The sequence below is a fragment of the Pungitius pungitius genome, chromosome 2, assembly GCF_949316345.1.
Source record: "Pungitius pungitius chromosome 2, fPunPun2.1, whole genome shotgun sequence".
Classification (NCBI taxonomy): Eukaryota; Metazoa; Chordata; class Actinopteri; order Perciformes; family Gasterosteidae; genus Pungitius; species Pungitius pungitius.
In genome coordinates this window covers 1,960,234-1,979,738 of record NC_084901.1, presented here as the reverse complement: position 1 = coordinate 1,979,738, position 19,505 = coordinate 1,960,234, and the positions used below count along the sequence as shown (strand labels likewise).

At 47.0% G+C, this 19,505-nt stretch overlaps 2 protein-coding genes and 1 long non-coding RNA gene across 8 annotated transcripts in view; 2 read left to right on the top strand and 1 right to left on the bottom strand.

The window, feature by feature from the left end:
• Window positions 1-12,582, top strand: part of dgki (diacylglycerol kinase, iota) — a 32,804-nt gene extending 20,222 nt beyond the window's left edge. For 4 of the 6 annotated variants that reach the window (XM_037461971.2, XM_037461970.2, XM_037461969.2 and 1 more), the window contains exons 14-34: window positions 1,008-1,133; window positions 1,223-1,301; window positions 1,453-1,508; window positions 1,853-1,915; window positions 2,861-2,934; window positions 3,233-3,344; window positions 3,460-3,546; window positions 3,816-3,928; window positions 4,904-4,966; window positions 5,551-5,651; window positions 5,848-5,927; window positions 6,037-6,081; window positions 6,407-6,476; window positions 6,579-6,619; window positions 6,723-6,847; window positions 6,975-7,000; window positions 7,150-7,187; window positions 7,370-7,490; window positions 7,659-7,695; window positions 7,798-7,897; window positions 8,358-12,582. In XM_037461971.2, coding sequence (XP_037317868.1) covers window positions 1,008-1,133; window positions 1,223-1,301; window positions 1,453-1,508; window positions 1,853-1,915; window positions 2,861-2,934; window positions 3,233-3,344; window positions 3,460-3,546; window positions 3,816-3,928; window positions 4,904-4,966; window positions 5,551-5,651; window positions 5,848-5,927; window positions 6,037-6,081; window positions 6,407-6,476; window positions 6,579-6,619; window positions 6,723-6,847; window positions 6,975-7,000; window positions 7,150-7,187; window positions 7,370-7,490; window positions 7,659-7,695; window positions 7,798-7,897; window positions 8,358-8,465 — 1,665 coding nt within the window. In that variant the 3' untranslated portion in view covers window positions 8,466-12,582. The remainder of the gene's footprint in view (window positions 1-1,007; window positions 1,134-1,222; window positions 1,302-1,452; window positions 1,509-1,852; window positions 1,916-2,860; window positions 2,935-3,232; window positions 3,345-3,459; window positions 3,547-3,815; window positions 3,929-4,903; window positions 4,967-5,550; window positions 5,652-5,847; window positions 5,928-6,036; window positions 6,082-6,406; window positions 6,477-6,578; window positions 6,620-6,722; window positions 6,848-6,974; window positions 7,001-7,149; window positions 7,188-7,369; window positions 7,491-7,658; window positions 7,696-7,797; window positions 7,898-8,357) is intronic. The other 2 variants (XM_037461973.2, XM_037461972.2) reach the window with 1 other exon arrangement.
• Window positions 5-2,114, bottom strand: LOC134107685 (uncharacterized). Its single transcript, XR_009942789.1, has 3 exons — window positions 1,623-2,114; window positions 931-1,151; window positions 5-104 (listed from the first exon to the last, which is right to left on the bottom strand). It is a non-coding gene; the product is annotated as an uncharacterized LOC134107685 (long non-coding RNA).
• Window positions 12,583-13,668: 1,086 nt separating the features above from the next.
• On the top strand, window positions 13,669-16,713 carry LOC119211245 (apoptosis facilitator Bcl-2-like protein 14). Its single transcript, XM_037462016.2, has 7 exons — window positions 13,669-13,779; window positions 14,611-15,001; window positions 15,255-15,371; window positions 15,506-15,570; window positions 15,680-15,835; window positions 16,080-16,193; window positions 16,297-16,713. Exons 2-7 carry the CDS (start codon window positions 14,620-14,622, stop codon window positions 16,336-16,338), a joined length of 876 nt encoding a protein of 291 aa, XP_037317913.2. The 5' UTR covers window positions 13,669-13,779; window positions 14,611-14,619; the 3' UTR covers window positions 16,339-16,713.
• Window positions 16,714-19,505: the final 2,792 nt, after the last annotated feature.

Below are 19,505 nucleotides of genomic sequence, written 5' to 3'. Positions count from 1 at the left end.
GCGAGCGGCAGGACGTCCCCCAGCCCCCCCCCCCCCCCCCCCTTGTACTTGTCCGTCCATGCCAGTGCGTTTGAGAGGCTTTTTAGTTTTCTCCGTTGTTGCAGCTGGAAAGTTAAACGAAGACAAAACAACGTTTCAATTAGTTGGAAAGGAACCTAAAACAAATTGTCCCTCGGACACAAACTGAGCCTCATTCCAGGAAGCACTTCCTGTCCAGCTCTTCCTGTCCGAGGCTCGCCGCGTCACGCTGAGACGACACATCCGTGTGACGTCAAATCACAGCTACAAACAGCAGGAAGCGGTTTTAAAGGACGCTTCCTCTCGCAGCAGCTTTAACCAGAAAGTAACTTAATGGTTGCTATTTAGGTGTTTATTTTGAGTATTTGTGATTAAGTATCTAACTATAACACATCAAACATAAGTGGGTTCACAGTTATTTTTCTGACGGTATCAAATGTATTTCATTTATTTGGTGAGTCTATTTTAAGATACTTAATATTCACTGTCTTCATTGCGTGTGTTGAACCCGAATGATGAACAGCTGGACACGTGAATTACTTTAAAGGAGTAAAGAACGTTCGTATCTACCAGGTGATTAATGGATTCTGACTGCAGGGTTTCCTTTATCAGCCACTTTGTCATTTGCTTCCATTTGCTTTTTCTTATCCTTCCTTTCCTTTCCTTCCCTCTCCTTTTCCTTCGCCTACTTCTCATTACTTTTCCACGTCCTCCTTCCTCCCTTTCCTTCCCCTTTCTTTCCTCTCCTCTGCTCTTCACCTTGTGACACTCGCTAGTGCTACTCACCATCCCACCTTCCCCACCGCTCTCTGTGTGAGTGTGAACAACCCCATGAGTCACCGCGTGTCACGGCGGGACCTCCGCTGTGCGTGTGTGTGTGTGTGTGTGTGTGTGTGTGTGTGTGTCACTCACTGCAGTCCTTGGCACACTGGACCCCGTCCCGTTAGAGACACCTGTGGGTGTTGTTTATTGTCTCTCTCCGTCCGAAGGGTTACACGGACGAGCCGGTGTCCAAGGTGCTGTGCCACGTGGAGGACGGGTCGGTGGTGCAGCTGGACAGGTGGAACCTCCACGTGGAGAAAGGCGCCGAGCAGCCGGAGGAGGGGACGCAGAAGGTCAGCCATACACTTTGCCTTTTCAGAATAAAGGTGTGGTAAAGGTGAAAGAACGAGGAGTAAATGGAGTCATGTTCACGTGTCCTCAGCTGCCTCTGAACGTGTTCAACAACTACTTCAGCCTGGGCTTCGATGCTCACGTCACGCTGGAGTTCCACGAATCCAGAGGTCGGTGGAATCTATTTAAATAAAGCTTTCTCATCCTGCTTCAACTCTATTTCTGCTCCATCAAGTTCCCACTTCCCCGGGAAAGATGAGCGGAATCTAGTTATGCAATTTATTTCATGTGTTCTCTGCCTCTGTGACTGTGTCTTTCCAGAAGCCAACCCGGAGAAGTTCAACAGTCGCTTCCGCAACAAGATGTTCTACGCAGGAGTGAGTGTCCCACTCAAACTCTGTGTTAATCGAAGCGAGGGGGGGGCTGACTCGGAGGGAAGGAAAGGAATCGGAGGGAAGGAAACGGGGGGGACAGGGAGCAGAAATACTCACCACATTTTCCAGCTTCTTCTTTGTGTTTTTTAATTTCTTCAAATTCAAATCGTGAGCCTGACAGAGAATGAGAGACGTGAGGAATAAATGAAGTGTGGGAGCACGCATTCAATGAGGAACATTTGATGCACTTCAATTCTGTTTGATTGGGTTCCCTTTCCTCTGTGCGTGTGTGTGTGCGTGTGTGCGTGTGTGTGTGTGTGTGTGTGTGTGTGTGTGCGTCTCTGCAGGCCGCGTTCTCAGATTTCCTCCAGAGGAGCTCGAGGGATTTGTCCAAGCACGTCAGAGTGGTGGTGAGTGTGAACACGCTCTCCCTCTGTATCGTCTTCCGTGTCGAGGCGTCTGCGGCGGCAGGTCGTCCGGGTGATTAAACCAAACGTCCTTCAACTCCTCCTCTGACCTCAGGAGGACGCTTCTGTGGTGGAAACCGGAGCGGTTCTCATTAACGACTCTTTGTTTTATTGATTAATAGTCTCCTCAGTGGCCTCACAAATTCCCAAAGGTACATTTAAATTGCTGTAGGTTTGTTTTGTTTAGTTGGCCATCAAAGAAGTAAAAAATATTTGCATTAGAGAAACTGGAAAAAGTTCATTTAGGGGAATATTTGATTAATGATTAATTGACTTTTAATCAGGATAAAGTATTATAACCGGTTTGCCTTAATTGCGTTGCTCTAAGTATATCTTTATATCTCCTTTTATATGTTATATTAGTTGGTTACGTTACTTTTTGATAATCCCAGGCAAATAACTTTTGTTAAATAGCTCAGGAATGTCAGGAGTTATTTGTTCTCTTGTGAGCATTTGGTGCCGCGGGACTTTGTGCGCACAAGCAACAGCGAGTGTGTTCATGTTGAAGGAAGCGGTGTTGCCCGGGGCAACGGGGACCTCTTTGGCGTGTTTTTAATAGTTCTCGGAGCTCAATGGCACAAGGGAAGAAGAAGCTGTTCATTAAAAACATGGCGGCATTCAGGCGGCACACTTGTTCTGCACCGTCACCGGCCCTGCAAAGTCCTCCTGGGGCCCTGGAACGGGCAGGTCTGTCGTGACCTTTGACCTGAAATCAATCACTGCGCTCCGGTTTAGGGTGAGAGCGTTCGAACTGAGGAGTGAGAGAGAAGCTTGACTCGACATGTTCCAAAAGTGGAGGTCTGAGACGTGAGAGTGCAAACAAAAGTCCAAAAGAACCTTGTGTGTGAGGGACAAAGCTTTAACTTTCCACGTCTCCGTCTTCCTCAGTGCGATGGGACCGATCTAACTCCCAAGATCCAGGAGCTGAAGTTCCAGTGCATCGTGTTCCTAAACATCCCCAGGTAGGTGGATGTGATTCCACGATGCTCAGTAGGGTCTCCATCTGAAACATCTAAAACTAAAGAACAAGCGTCTGCAGGACGTGTGACGTGTCTCTGACATGTCTCTGACGTGTCTCTGACATGTCTCTGACATGTCTCTGACGTGTCTCTGACGTGTCTCTGACATGTCTCTGACGTGTCTCTGACGTGTCTCTGACGTGTCTCTGACATGTCTCTGACGTGTCTCTGACGTGTCTCTGACATGTTTCTGACATGTCTCTGACGTGTCTCTGACGTGTCTCTGACATGTCTCTGACAGGTACTGTGCTGGCACCATGCCGTGGGGCAACACGGGCGACCACCGGGACTTTGAGCCGCAGCGCCACGACGACGGCTGCATCGAGGTCATCGGCTTCACCGTGGCCTCCTTGGTGAGCACCGTGATGCGGGAGAAAAGGGGGAGGGGGAGGGGGGGGCAGCGCTTTGGTTTTCAGGGGATAAAACGTCCATTCTCCCCCCGCCGCGACTCTGCGTCGTGTCCACCAGGCGGCGCTGCAGGTCGGGGGTCACGGAGAGAGGTTGCACCAGTGCAGAGAAGTCGTCCTCACTACCTTCAAGACCGTACCTGTCCAGGTGGGTGTGGCATTGAGTCGCTGTTTGTTACGCACAGCTCGCAGCTGCAGGAAGTCACTTTTTTGGTCTCTGAAACAGAAAAGTAACAAAGAAAGCTGGTTCTCTCTGAGGGAAATGAAGCTTGAAGCTGAAATGATTAAGCTTCTGCGTCTTTTTCTCTGGTTCGGGCTTCAGGCTGCGAGCGAAAATACAGAAGTCTGGTTATGATTCCTGGAAAAGCGTGTTTATTTACCCCAGATGTGTTTGTTTGTGTGTCTGTGTGCACGTAGGTGGACGGTGAACCGTGTCGACTGGCTCCCTCCACCCTCCGCATCTGCCTCCGAAATCAGGCCAATATGGTCCAGAAGAGCAAGAGGCGCACCTCTGTGCCCCTGCTGAACGAGTGAGTCACGCGCACACACACACACACACACACATGCACACACACACACATGCACACATGGAGGAACGAGGCCAGCAGGGTTGTAAAAGCCCGGGTTGCACAGAGTGAGTCATTCAATCTGTTTAGTGGGACATTCCCTCCTCTCCTGCTAACCCACCGGGGGGGGGGGGGGCGAGGGGAGGGGGGGTGTAGGTTCAATCCAATCAGCTGACGCACCACTCCGGAGACGTCTATTGATTTCTATCCGGGGGGTGGAGCTGTGCTGAGGGCGAGGTACTCGCACCCTTTTAGTTAATCGAAAAACGCTCCATGGTGAGTAGTTCTGTGTGAGGAGTTCCTTAAAGGGACGCGGTTCCTTAAAGGGACGCAGTTCCTTAAAGGGACGCAGTTAAAGGCTCTGATGACGTCCAGGACCACGTTTATGCCCCCAAAACGCACACACTGTCCACACACTTAAGAGCAGTATGCCAACTACGTTCCTCCGTCCCCAGAAGCACTAATACTCCATGTACAGTATTTTCTAGCAGCCAGTGAATAATAACAAGTACTTGTTGAGTACTGCTCGATGTACCGCTGCTGTACTCTGTGCTCTCAGCGTTCGTCCTCTTACCTTTTCTCCGTCTGTCCTCCTTTCTGACAACACTTGTATGTAATCTTTTTGCTTATTTATTATTTTCATCTCTTTTTCTCTCCTTCCCTTCTTCTGTTTTCTCCCTCTCATTTTGTGCCCTCCCCCCCTTCGTCCTTTTTCCCCTCTTGTCTCCTTTCCTTTTCCTTTTCCTGTGTTCTCCTCATCTCCTTTTCTCCTCACATCTCCTCACCACCTCCTCTCCTTCACTCTCCTACTCTCCTTAACTCGATGCTCCTCTCCCCTCACCCTCCACCATCCGTTCCTCCTCCCCTGGTCTACATCTCTTCACCTCTCCTCCACCCTTCCTTTCTCCCCTGTGTGTGTGTGTGTGTGTGTGTCCGTAGTATACAGAAGGTGTGTGCAGCTGATCTGCGCCGCCTCTCTGCCCCCCCCGACTCCTTCTCTGTGTAAGTACCTGAGCGCTGTGACGAGTCGCTGCTTCTGTCGTCGTCCTTCTTCTTCCATCTCACGTTGACCCCGAGGTCATTTCATCCAGCAGATGTTTGACTTTCTCTGCTTGAAGAAACCACCGACGGATTGTCAGGGTTTCACTGACTGATGATGCATTTGCATAAAATGAGTCATTTGTCATTTGTGCAAAGTTTCAGTCGAATGTAGAAAAATAGCCAGATCAGTGGATTGTTCAACCTGCACAAACTTCAAAGGGCTGGAATAGAGACACAAAGTAGAAACTGTCTGTTGTCATTGTTGTCTTCAAAAACTGGTAGTGGCCGAAAGTGGTGTGTGCTCAATGTGAATAATGTTTATATATTTATATTTATGTGTATTTATAGAGGTGAGAGAGAGGGGGCCTGGCCTCAGAGTCTCTTCACTTCTAAGTGTGCGTCTGTCTCTTGTCTGGATGTTTTTTTAATCCCTTTTAACTTCTAACTCCACCCTGAGCTTATTACCCCCCCCCGTCTGTGCCCGCATGTATGCGTCAGTCTCCCCCCGTCTTAACGGCGTGTGTCTACATGCACTTGTGTTCCAGTCCTCACGCGGTTCCAGACCGCCTGCGTCTCCGGGTGAACCGGATCAGCCTCCACGAGTACGACAAGCTGCAGTACGACAAGGAGCGGCTACGAGACATCTGTAAGGGCCTGTGTGTGCGTGTCTGTGTGCGTCTCAGCCTGAGGGCTGCTGGAGGGAGCCGATTGGCTCATCAGTTGGACACAAACTCGACCCCGAATGAATATGACGCCGTGTAAGCGAGCAGTTCACCCTGGTTTGACCCACTTTTTCAATGTGCACACACGCGTGTGTGTGTGTGTGTGTTTGTGCGTTGTAGCCATCCCAGTAGGCATTGTGGTGGTGAGGGGGGACTGCGACCTGGAGACGTGCAGACTCTACATTGACAGATTGCAAGAGGCGAGTCTTTGTGTTCATCACCAGTTCTACTTTCCCCCCCCCCCCTCCGGGCTGGATGTGATGCTTTGGCTGTTTGTTAACCTTGAAACCCGTCTGCTGTGCTTGCTAGGATTTACTCCAGGCGCCATCTACTGGTCACAGGGTGCACTACCAGGTATTACACCTCTGGGGGGGGCTTTCTGTTAGGAAAAGTTGGGCTTCTTCGTTTGCCTTCTTTTCCGTTACATTAAAAATGTGTCGTAATGCGCTTAAGCAAACCCTTTTATACAAGAATTTAATATGAAAAACAAACCAAACGCAGGACTTGAGGAAAGTCTGTAACATGTTTATTTTTTTTTTTCATTTATCGGCTTATTCAAACTGCACTATACTCTTGTCTTTGTCTTGCTCTGTCAAAATAACCCCCATCCAAAGTGCTCCTTACATTCAGTCCGTTGCTCAGTAACGCGACGCTCTGTGTCCCATGTCCTCGTCCTCAGGACGAGAGCCGAGGCGTCCCGAGGACGGGTTCCAGCGGCAGACTGTCCTCCAGCTGGAGCTTCTTGGACTGTGAGTGACTCGCTCCCAGATGTTTGATGTGCCGCCTGCAGCCCAATCGGAGACACTGATTACTCCATTATTATTGTTATTCTTCTTTTTCCCGCTCTGCAGCCACGTCAGCTGACCGCTTCTACCGCATCGACAAGGCTCAGGTAACCACGGCGCTCCGCTAAATGCTCACTGGGTTTTACCTGCTCGTGTACACATGTCCCTGAATGTGTGTGTGTGTGTGTGTGTGTGTGTGTGTGTGTGTAGGAGCACCTGCACTTTGTGACGGAGATCTGTCAGGATGAGGTGTTCATCCTGGACCACGAGGCCCCGGCGGCGAGCCAGGGGACGTCCGCGGCGATGCCGGATCTGGTGGTGGAGCCGACCGCCGGGTACCGATGAGCATTCATGCCTATTTTATTCCATTTATGGAATTAAAAGGTTGAAAAATAATACAAATATGTTTAAAATATGAGCTCTACCTCACCGTTTAATTCCTACTGTTTCTTTTCTTTACAGTGTTTCTCTGACATCCGACGAACAAGGTAGGAGACACACACACACACACACACAGTGGACTTGTAATATTTTACTCACCACATAAAGAGTCGCCCTCGTGATCCCTGGGACTCTCCGGTGTTTCACTCTCAGTCAGAACTCACGAGTGGCTTGTGTTCGTCTCGTGTGTTTCCAGCTCTGCTGACGGCTGCCAGCGCGGGAGATCTGTCCACGGTAACGTGCACTCACACACACGCTGTCCGCCATCGTTAGAGCTCACCTGCTCGCACCTGCGCCGAGGTTCTCAGCAGCGCGAAGCCACCCCCTTAAACGGAAGCCAGACACGAATCATGCATGTGCTTTGAATAAAGCGTCTAACTGGCTGCGTGTCGCTGCGTGTGCGTGTGTGTGTCCAGCTGTCGGAGTGTGTGCGTCGGGGCGTCAGCCTGCTGGTCAGAGACTCCAGAGGTTGTTCGGCGCTTCACGTCTCCGCCCAGAAGGGACACGCCGAGCTGCTCAGCTTCATCCTGCAGCCCGGTGAGACCCCCCCCCCCCACCGGCCACCACACGCATCACTGTTGGTCGTGGAGGTGGATTGTGTTGAGTGTGTCACGGCACTTATTTAAGACGAGTAAATGTGTGTTTTGTTAAATAATCATAAATAAAACCTAAAAGCTGACCATGTTTTCCTTTCTCCATCTTTAGGCTCTAAAGTGCTTCTGGATCTGACCGACAGAGAGAAGTATGTTGTCCTGTCCTGTTACGTCACTGTGCTGATCTCCAGCTGTACATGACAACTTCTGTGTGTGTGTGTGTGTGTGTGTGTGTGTGTGTGTGTGCGCAGGGGGGACACTGCCTTGCACAAAGCAGCCTCACAGAAGCATCACGCCGCGTGCCGGTTGCTGGTGGGGGCCGGGGCGTCACTCGAAAAGACCAACTTTCTGGTAAACACACACACAGACACACACTGGAGACAAGTAAATGTAAATGTTGCTGACTCGGCTCCTAAGCAGCATCTGGACATGTGAACGAGCCACAGAGACCTGCGGCCGGTGTATCTCTGGCTCCGGTGTCCCCACCAAGCGTCTCACGGGTTGTTTGAGGGTTCTGACCAGATGTCAGAAACATCTGTCTTTACTCGAAACTCTTCAGGAAATGTATTTACATCTGTGTTGATGTTTCAGAATATGTGACGCTACAATTAAAAAGCAAAATGACAAAAACGATTCACTGATTTTGCTTCTGAAAAGTTGAACTTATTTCTCCTTTTCTTTGTTTTCTCTGTGGTCATTTTGTATTATCGTTATTTCAATATGACAACAAGTCAGTTGTCAGCTCTGCGCTCCTCTCCTCTGTTACCGTAGCGACCGTGCGTGTGTGTGTGTGTGTGTGTGTGTCCATCAGGGGAAGACGCCGGCGGACGTAGCGGAGGGAGACTCGGAGCTCGCCACCTTCCTGAGCACCAAACAACACACGTCTACCACACAAGAAGACTTGGAGACGGCTGTCTGAGGCGCGCACACACACACACACACACACACACACGCACACACACACACACACGCACGCACGCACACACACGCACACACACACACACACGCACACACATGTCTCTCGGCCTCCCTGGACTCGCACACACTCGTAGAGACGGACTGAGATTTGAATGGTCCACTTAATAATTTGTATTTATTTATTGGTGTGGTATTTATTGTTTGTGCGGATCGGTTGAGGAGGAAAGTGCACTTTGGGCGTTTTGGGAGAGCCGAACGTGTGGAGACACGTTTTCTGTTTTTAGTCACATTACACATTTTTAGAAACTGTAAGAAAATGTGTTCGATAAGCATTTATAAAACTGCTTCTGTTGAGAAATGACCGTTTTATATATGACGTTTATCCCATGAAACCTGTGTGCCAAAGACATTACGTGGATGTAGTGTCACTGATCTCTGCTTTCATACTACGTGACGTCGTGTGTCATTTTAAAAGCTTCATGCAGCCGAGGGAGGAAGGTTTCTACATTCCTTAATATATGACATACGCTTATAATAAAAAAGAAAATAACAACAGAATCCCTTTCAGCTGATTACACAAGAAGTCAAATAGGTGATAAAGACATAGTGAAACTAAAACTATCCCTCTTCACTGTTTCAGGAAACACGTCAAAATAACCAGGGTCACACAAACGCATCTTTAACCTCTCATAGCATCTGGTACTCCTGACCCAACACGGCTTTTCACACGCAGCGTGTGTGTGTGTGTGTGTGTGCGTGTGTGTGTGTGATACGATTCCTCATTCCATATCAAACCTGAAGAGAGAATCAGTTCAGCTGCAGCTTCTTGTTTCTGCTCTGCAGCATGTAGGTAACTACAGACTGTGTGTAGCTGTGATAGTGTGTGTGTGTGTGTGTGTGTGTGTGTGTGTGTGTGTGTGTGTGCGCGTGTTGCAGCATTTATCCAAGAAGAAGATACAAATCTGAGCCATATTCAATGCAATATGAATAGATGACATCTTTTGCATTTCTATTTAACCGTTTACATTAATGTACATTGAATGTGCGTTGTACTTCACAGCTGGTTGGTCACATGATTGTCCTGTTGTTTTATTTTGTGTGCTTGTTTATGGATTGAACTTTTAAAACCACCCTGCAAGCTCTCTTTTGATATAACCTGTTGTAAGCTAAATTCACATGTAACGTAGGAACTGCTTTCCCCAAAGTGCTGGAGGGACGTGGAATCATCTGAAAGTGTCACTAAGACATCGTAGGAAAATCCCCTTTTCTCCTCATGAGTCATTGATGACGGCTTATGGGCTCTCGGCCTTTATTCAAAGCATCTTTTCTGTCACCTGACTAGATTTCTTCCAGAAGGTTTCTCCTGTTGAAACTCGTGAGTAACGTTGGAAACAACAAGAAGCTGAGTTCACTTCCTTCTCCATCTGTGAACAACAAAGGAAAGAGGACCCACATTTCAGGCCTCTGTGATTGGATGACGCCTCCTGTCTTCCACAAGCGTTGCTGCGCAGGACTTGTGCGCGTGTCCCTGCGTCCCTCTGTCCCTCTGTCCCTCCGTCCCTCTGTCCCTCCGTCCCTCTGTCCCTGCGTCCCTCTGTCCCTCTGTCCCTGCGTCCCTCTGTCCCTGCGTCCCTCTGTCCCTCCGTCCCTGCGTCCCTCCGTCCCTGCGTCCCTCCGTCCCTGCGTCCCTCTGTCCCTGCGTCCCTCTGTCCCTCCGTCCCTGCGTCCCTCCGTCCCTGCGTCCCTCCGTCCCTGCGTCCCTCTGTCCCTGCGTCCCTCTGTCCCTCCGTCCCTGCGTCCCTCCGTCCCTCTCACAGGAAGCGTGCGTGGACGACACACACACACACACACTTTCTTTTGAGGAGCGACTCTTTGTTAGATGGTGTCAGCGTTCCTTTATGCATGGCGTTCTCTTACCTCTTTGGGACTCTTTTATGCTAACGGGATAAAAGACGGCATTATTGTTGTTTTAAACTATTTCATTATTAGAGTTTTAAATGATTTCTACCCCAGTTTTCCCTTCTTTGGTTGGACGTGTGGTTTTTCTTTGCTTTTGTATTTCATATTTTTCTGCTGATGATGATGATGATGATGATGACGATGGGATTACTTGAAGTTTGTTGTTTTATTTTATTCATTTGTTAAAAGAAGATGTGATGCTGTAGTTTTTGCCTCTGACGTTATTTCTTCACTGTGTTTCCTCTTCAGCCAAAAACATTAATTTCAAACTGGGACCCAACTGCAATGAGGTCCTTTATATCGGCATTATATCTGCAAAATGACACATCAAAAAACGTACAAATTAATACATAAATAAATATATCAGCGAGATATTTGGGTCCACGGCTGGGCTACTTTGAGCTAAATGCTAACAGCGACGTGCTAAACATTTTCACCATCCTCCTTTAGCGTGTTAGCGTGCTGTTGTCATTTGGTCTGCAGGTGTTCATCCTCTGGGGAGCAGGAATGTTTGTGAATAATCTCACGGCAGTTTCACCACAAATCTTTTTTTTCGGTCGGGACCAAAATGATCCGTCGATCGATTCACAATCTTTTTCTGTTTTTTTATCTTCCAGATAATCCAGACAAAAAGCACTTAACGCTCCAGTATACGTTAGAAACACTAAGAAACGTGTGTGTCATCATTGAGCCTTTTTACAGGAAGCTACACAGAAATTATGACTATAAAGAAAAAGATATGAAATAGTTAAATAGATATGAATCTTCAGACTTGTGAATTGTGTGTTTTTTCACTAAGGAGAAGGTGATGGATCAATAAAGTTAAACTGCTGGACGTATTTATTCAACCGGCACCGACTGTTAAAATAACATTTATACACTGCAGGTCAAATAAAGGGCGCCTTAAACTTTTGCTTTTGGTAAATGTTATCTATTAACTCTGAGGTATATTCTTATAATTATTATATTATCTCTGCTGGGGTTTGTTGGTCTTTAAAACAGCGCGTTGCAGCGTCTTCGGGAGTCGAACCCAAGCCTCCAACCTGCCGGTGAAATGGAACCAGTTGAGTCTCATTTAACTCATGAACCCAAACCTGACTGTGAGCACGTGTTTCCCTTCAAGTGAACTCTCGTCCGAAATGACTGTTGCCAAAAAACTTCCTGAAAGTGTCGCCAAGCCAGTCGGGTGGCTCAGGTGGTCGAGCTGGCCGAGTCTCACCTGAGAACAAAGCAGCCTGTGGAGGCCCGAAGAGGCGCGAGGACCTGGGGGGGCTTCTGGTCCCCGTCGGGTTATTCCAGTATTTCAATTATTATTCCAGTTTGTTGGGTTTCTGCTTGGAGCACAAAAAGAGTCGCTAAAAATATAGAAAATACAGTCGTGATACACTTTGACTCTTGACTTTAACTCCACTTATTAGACTTCATTTGGACTTTTTGGTTCCTCATTTTGAGTTTACACCCTCTGACTTTGACCTTTAATGTCATAATTTGGGCTTTTGGCTCATTGTTTTAACCCCGTAAACCAAAGTGATCATTACTTCTACCTGTGGTTTTTACTGGTCGAAATGGCTTCTTATTGATCCCAACTTTCACTTCACAAAGACACGTAGTCTGACAAAAGAAATAAATATGTACCAAAATAGTTTGTTTTGGTTAATGTGTAACGTGCTGAGTCATGTGGGCGTGTTGGACTCATGTGCTCCTTCCATATTGTTTTTCTCCTCATGAATCAGACGTCAGTCAGCGAAGATTCAGAAATGCGTCACTTCTTGGAAAGAGGGGGAATTGTATGTCGTCCCTTTCTAGACGTTTGTTAAGGCTTTAAACAATAACGACGTGGTAGATTCGTTTGTTAGGGGCCCGACATTTTAATACATACATGAAGAAGAAGAAGAATGTCTTTTATTTTGGTGTTAAACGAGGCTTTTAACCTTTCAAAACAAAACAAAAACTGGCTTTGAGGTTCTGTAAGTTTCTGTCACAAAAAAAAAAAATCCCCGCCTATTTATTTCGGGAGGAACTTTTGTGGGAAATGTTTAAGGGAAGAAGAGAAATAAAATATGTGTGTAATATGAGGCATAAGGACAAAGCATGCCAGACTGTACAGCTGTAACAACATTTGAGTAATCATTTTAGAATAAATGAACGCTTAAAAGGTTTTTGTTGTGTCATGTGAGAGTATTTCTGGTATGGTAACATAGTAATTACATGGTAACAGAACACAGATACAGTTATATACACACATACATATTTAACAGAAGCACAATTCCAAAATAAGAGTTAAACAACTAGAGCCCCATCGATGAACGTTACGAAATGCTTGGATGATCTGGACAAGAGACGACCAGTTGAGAACGTTGTGTGTGTGTGATCTCCTCGCTGTGTTTGGGGGCCTCTAATACTTGGTGTTGGAGGACTACAGCAGCGTCGGGTGGATGCTACCAGGAATAATTAGCTTCCTTTTATGTCCTGGTTTTATGCTCAATTCAGGGAGAAGGTTACCAATAGTAGAGCCTACCACCGCCACACGGGTCAATCAACCCACCGTTGCAGTGACCACGGACGGGTTCCAGTTGACCGGCAGACGCCCGGCGCATGGCGTTCTGTGTCGACTGTCCACCACCGAAGAGGAGGACCAGCGACAAGAGAATTCTTCATACTGTCCTCTGTTCTGTCCTTCTCAAGTCTCCACATCACTAGGCGTGAAATGGTGACTCTTGCAGGCCGATACCACTGACCAGCAGGATGACGGTGGTGACGGATGCCCAATGATGGTGGTTGTCATCTCTTTGAAGAGATCAAAAGGGGGAGTTGTGCTGATATGCATTTACAGGAAACACCTGCTGTGGTGTGTCCAAGGACCTTATAGGGTAAAACAGGATAATAAAGCATAATGGAGAAGTACCAAAAACACAGCTTGGGTGATCACCACCTTGAACGAGCCTGTTTTGACCAGTTTGACCAAGGTGGGGCGGTATAAAAGGGTTCGGAAATCCCAACAGTCACGATCAGTTTCACTTTCAGTTAGAGATTCTTTGTGTTCGGTTAGAAACACCAAGTGTTAGCGAGTGAAAATATATTTTCTGTCAAAGGTATCTTACATAGAAAAAAAATCCGACGTACGAAGTAGAAACTTAACCAAATCCCAGAAGACGAGCTTCCTTCCGCGACGTGCGTCATTACGTCACGCGTGACGTCACGCCGCACGTACACCAGCACGTCTTCCCCCGGCTTTGTATATAAATCAATGGTCCCCGGAGTCTTTAAACAGCCGGGACGAAGGCGGAGTAGTTATACGTCGTCCGAACTGAACGAGGAAGCTGTCGACTTGTGTTCCTTTTTTTCTCTATTTGACCGTAAGTATTTATCTTTTGATGTTTTTTTTTCGATATTGTAAATACATCAAAGTTCGTCAAAGTTGGTGTGCCGTTGAGTTTGGTACTTTTTTAGTAGAGTAGTTGTCAACAGGGAAGCTAACCGGTAGCGTTAGCGTTTATGATGCTATTTCCTAAGCAGCGGTAAACTTCTTGTTAAATGAACTAAGTCTGATGTCTCAAAGTGGAGATATAAAGTAATGATACGATTCAGCGAAATAGACAATTTTCAAGCTTTACAGCACAACGAAAAAAGGTATTTATGTATTAAACTTCTCGTGTATCATTTAATCAACTTGTGTTTAAATTCCATGCTGATTTCTGTTGTGTGTTTGGGTAAAAATAAATGGTTTTATTTAAGTTAACGTAATTAAAGAGACTATGTCAGGTTTATTCAAGTGTGATGCTCGCTAATCACCACCAGGGGGCTGCAGGTGTAAACTTTTAAAGGCTTGTGGCATTAGTCGCTATTATCTTACACGCTACAGAATAAGACATTTCTTTCCTTGTCAATAATTAAAGTCTTTATCAGTTGCAGCACAATAGACTAAAACAAAATTGAAAGTTCAAACTCCAAAAGTATTCACATCTGATCATCACCTTCAAATATAAAATATACTTAATACAATTAAACTGTTGTGAAGCTATGAAGGGAACCAGACCTCTCACAAAGAATTTGTTATTCTGACTTTTCTTTCATTACAATTCAATTGAAGTCAAAAACGGCAACAACTGATTATTAGAACGCATTTAAACTTAAAATCATGATGTAGTCTGAGTTTATTCTTACATTTTAATTTGATCCATCAACAGTGAAGCACCATGGCGAACGGACAAGTGGAAATCCACGACCCCTTTGCGGAGCCCGTCAGCAGCCCGGATCGGGGCCCCGAGCCCCCGTCAGACAGCGACAGCATGGAGCCCACGGTGGAGTTCAGGGTCCTCATGGCCTACGCCAAGAGGAGGCGACCTCAGAAGGCGGCGCCTTCAGAGGAGGCCGAGGCGCCGTCGGCCCACACGCCGGACCAGACGGAAACGGACGAGCAGCAGCAGCCGACGAGGAGGAGGAAGAAAAAGAAGATGAGGATGAAGCGATGGACACGGAGCATTTTTAGCTGCATCAAACCTCAGACTGAAGACCAAGCGCAGAGCCGAGGATCGAGTCACCCTGACGTACACGACCGATGTGCTCCTCCGAAAGGAGGTGAGTACCAGGAGAACTCCTGCCTTCAAGAACCATTAAATAAACCATCAAATCACAAAATCTCCTCTTGAGAATCAGCGCTTTTTTGTTTATACGGTAATATATCATGTATCTTATAGTCATTACATCTACGGCTGTTAAAATGAAAACAGCAGGCTTTTCCACTGTCAATTTTATTTATTATAGTAGATAACAGGGCGGATTATGACGATAATATTGATAATGAAAGTATTATAAAATGACCCTAACACAGCTGCGGAAGTAGATGAAGTAGAAGATGAAGAGTTGAACGAGGTAGCAGAGCGACTCACCAAGATGGCCGACGAGATCCCGTTCGTTCGTCCAGATCTCGAGACGGACTCTGTGGAAGGTGAGTTCCGGTTTCCCAAAACTAAATCCACAGAGCGTTGGTCCTGCTGAGAAGCCCGGCAGCATCCTCCGAGGCGTCAAAGCGGGGGACGGATAGTTCATGCGTGAACCTCGTTGTTTTTGTTTCTGCTGAAGATGAGACGGTGGAGAAGCTGATCGGGGTGCTGCTGAGGGACACGGGAGACAAGCTGAACGAGGCGGTGAGGAACCTCCTTCTCCTCACCATGTGTCTCTCTGTAGTATAAAAAACAAGAATGGATTCATGCTCACTCGTCTGGTCATAACTGAAGCGTTTGTGGCCCCCACCAGGAGCTCAAGGACTTGACCATCAAGCTGTCTTGGGACTACGGTTTATTTAAGCTGCTGATGTCAACCTTCCTGACGAGGATGGGCCTCAGGAGCCCCCACCCCGACTCCCCGGGGCCCAAAGCTTCCCCCAAGACCCAGATCGCCGTGGCCTGCGAGGTGAGAGCCCCCGACTCGCTGTTCCTCCTCTCGAGGCAAACCCTCGACTAGATCACGACTCTCTGCTGTCCTGCTCCTGAATGGTGGAAGGAGCTCTGTGATGACATCAGGACCACGAGGAGCCTTTACATCTTCACACTAAACAGATCGTAGCACTTACATTGTACTTATAAAGGATCTTATCTACAGGTTGTAAAGAGGACCAGGGTTTGAAATTTAAAAAGATGTTTTTGTTTGTCTGCAGGTCACCAGCCGCCTGGTGGGGTTCAACCCGCTGCCCAGGAACCGGCTGCTGGACCACGGAGCCCGGTACCTGCAGCACTACTATTCCCCCTGGGCCCAGCAGCATGGAGGATATGTACGCACAGACACACACATATGCACACACACACACAGACACACACACAGACACACACACACACACACACACACATTCTAATGCTCCTTTCTCTGCTGCACAGGAAGAAGCGTTCTACAGTGACGATGAGGACGACAGCCAGTGAGCAGAAAGGAGTTAAACTTTCCTCAAAGACTCTTCTTTCGTGTTTAAATTCATTCCTTTTCATGAAAAGTTGTTCAGGTTTATTTTGTGCCAATTACCTTTAGCCAAAGACACAAGTGTTGTTGTGCCGTGCAAATCAACTTTTGAATGTGATTTCATGAGAAATAATAATAACAATGTTTCTTTTCAGGGAAACGCGGGCAAACTGTGGTCATTTTAAATTAGTGTTTGTGCAGAAGAAAACCGAAATATATATATTTTATCATTTGCATTTTTTCACAAATAATTTAAATGATGTTCACTTTTTTGTCAAAAAATGATTGTCTAAATTAAACATAAACTGAATTGTTTGTAATAAAATGTAATTTAATATCAAGTGATTCTTACTCATGTGGTAAAGTTTTATTTAAGAAAACGTAATGTTTCAGTGCAGCATAAATATATTCTTGCAGTATAAACGGGTCGTTTGATATTGAGGACAATAATCCAAATATGTTAATGTTTAAGTACAAGGCAAATCTTGGTATATTTTGGGGGGGGGGAAGTTAGATCAGAAATGAGGAACTAAGTGAAAGCGGCACCTGGTGGTCAAATAATGAACTGCACTGTGCCCAATTTGTGCCCGTGTTCTACTTTCTCACTGCTCCCTCAACTGACAAGTGCTTTTATTAAAACTCAACGTATAGCTTAGACCCTCTAAGTCATCTATTCGGTCATTTTGCGCAACCAGGAGACCCAAAATAAAAGTCGAAACTGAATTGTACGTTTGGTGTCAAATGACTCATTTTACACCGAATTCCAGAAAACGGTCTGATTAATTCACCGGCTGGTTTGAAAATAGAAATAATGGATAAATTGGAGTCTTCTACCACGTGACGCTGCTCGCGGCGCAATGAGACCCAACCTGTTCCCCCTGCGCCGCTCGGACCGCCTCGACCGGCTCTACCGACACGGCCTCCTCGGTGACGTCACTCACCCCGCCGGTCCGCTGGCGACCGAGTGGACCGCAGCGGAGTTTTCCCAAAGGGCCTGACGTGATGTTCAACGTCTCTCACCAGGGTCGCAAGTATGTCCCCGTGCGCTCCCCGGCCCGGGGGGACGCTCCGGTATCCCTCCCGGGGCCGCCGGGGGGCCCCTGGTCGCACCCCGGCGCCAAGCTGCGGATCTCCAAGGCGGGAAAGGGCGCAGCGCACCTGAAGGCTGTGCGGCCGCACGCGGCTCCTCTGCCGGCCTCCCCGGAGCGCCCGGGGGACGGCTGGAGCGGGGGGGGACACCGTGGGGACGGCTCGCCGAGCTCCGACGCGAGAAACGGGAGCGAGGGTCGCGGCGGAGGGCCCCCGCGGGCCAAGAAGAGGGGGTTCAGACCCCCCGATGTGAGGACCATATTCTCCCCCGGGGAGAAGGACCCGAGGGTGAGAGAGGAGTCCGGGGAGGGACACACCTTCGTGCCCGGAGGCGAGGACACCTGGTGTGACGTCTGCTGCGGCCTCATCCTTCATTGCGGAGTCACCTGTGCAGGTGAGTCGAGGGGGGGGGGGGGGGGTGATCCCCTCCAGGGGAAGACTCTTCAGGGTGTCAGACCTCAAACCGATCTTCAGGGTGTTTGGGTTCAACTTAAATGAAAATGTCCCATCAGTTACAAAACTCAGGGGTGAAAATCCAGTGTTATTTCTGTGTAATATGTATATATTTGGATGGATGGATATATTTCAAATTTCTGACTTTCTAATTTCACTGTTTTTACATAATTTGATTCTATGGGGATAACATTCCTACATTACATTACATATCTTGATGGATATAACAATAACTGTGTATAAATACCAACGTGTTCTAAATAGAACTAAAGTCTCTGATCTTAAACAGAAATATCCATAATATGTTCCTAAATGTGAGGATTTGCTGCGCTTTTATTTCTTTGTAAACCCTTTGTTGTTTTGGACTGTTTGTCCAAACAAATAGTTTTATAAATCTTTGGCTTCAGGGAATCATTTCTGGCTGGTCCACCACAACACACAATAATTCATAAATAATAATAAGAATGTATAATGATAATGTTGTTTATTATATTAATGTTTATTATAGTTATATTTTAGATATTCATTGGAATACTGAATTGTTATGGATAAGATGTCTTTATTATGTTAAACTGTTGGAATACATTTTATTTAAGCGTTTGATACCCTTCTTTGCATTGAAACCACCAGCCGCCGCTGCATTCCACACAATTCTACCGTAAATAGATCTATAGAACCGTTTGTCCATTAAAGGCCCAACTATCACATAAGAAGAGGAGAAACATGATTTTATTGAAGGTCTCGGGGTTTGTCCTCTCTTTTGCCGAAACGCCATTGGAAATATTTGTATCTCAGTGACCTCGACATACATTCCATCACGACATGACATGCAGGGGGGAGCACATGTGATTGACAACGCGAGTGGGCGGGGCTTCGAGGCGGCCAAGCTCCTGGAATGCGGTCCTGAATGCGGACGGACCGGTTCGGGTCTGAAAGGAACCCGCAGGTCTCTGGATCCATGATGACGTGAAAAGGAGTGAACCGATACTACACAATAGTCACAACACGGCGATGGTTGCCAAACATGATGATGAAACTTTAGCTGTAAAGAGAGAAAGAAGAAAAAGGAAACAAAAATAATGAGGCTAAAAGATGCAAAAACACTGCAAAGAGACACAAAGAGGATCGACTGAGTCAGGGGCGACACACCTTTTACTGTGAGACACACAAAAGCACCACAAACAGCAGGGAAAAGAGGCTCAACCACTGTGAAGTCTCCGAGTTGATGGTCTGTGTGTCGAGGCGGTGATGAGGCCCCGTCGTCCACGGCAACCAGTCACATAGAAAATATAAAACGATAGAACCAAGCAGACCAAGTGTTTTCTTACTTTGTCCTTTTAACCTCAGTCTGTTTACCCGCCGTTTGACCAATGCTGATGGACGTGTGTGTGTGGGGGGGGGGGGGGGGGGGGGCCTCTCTGGGTCACTTATTAACTCTCAGAAGTCACTCATAAGCTCAGTTATTTCTCTTAAAGATTAATTCCTGATGCTGAAAGCGGGTTCAGCGTTTACGGAGGTAAACAGTAAACTCTGCTTTTTATTTTTTGGGGAAATTCCTTATTTTGAGTTAAGACACATTTAAAAAGCTCAT

Excerpts from the sequence above, each read along its gene's own strand:
- LOC119211245 (XM_037462016.2), top strand. The coding sequence starts at position 14,620 with ATGGCGAACGGACAAGTGGAAATCCACGACCCCTTTGCGGAGCCCGTC. Across the intron at positions 15,372-15,505 it reads CGAGACGGACTCTGTGGAAG|ATGAGACGGTGGAGAAGCTG; the intron begins GTGAGTTCCGGT and ends TTTCTGCTGAAG. Across the intron at positions 16,194-16,296 it reads CCCAGCAGCATGGAGGATAT|GAAGAAGCGTTCTACAGTGA; the intron begins GTACGCACAGAC and ends TCTGCTGCACAG.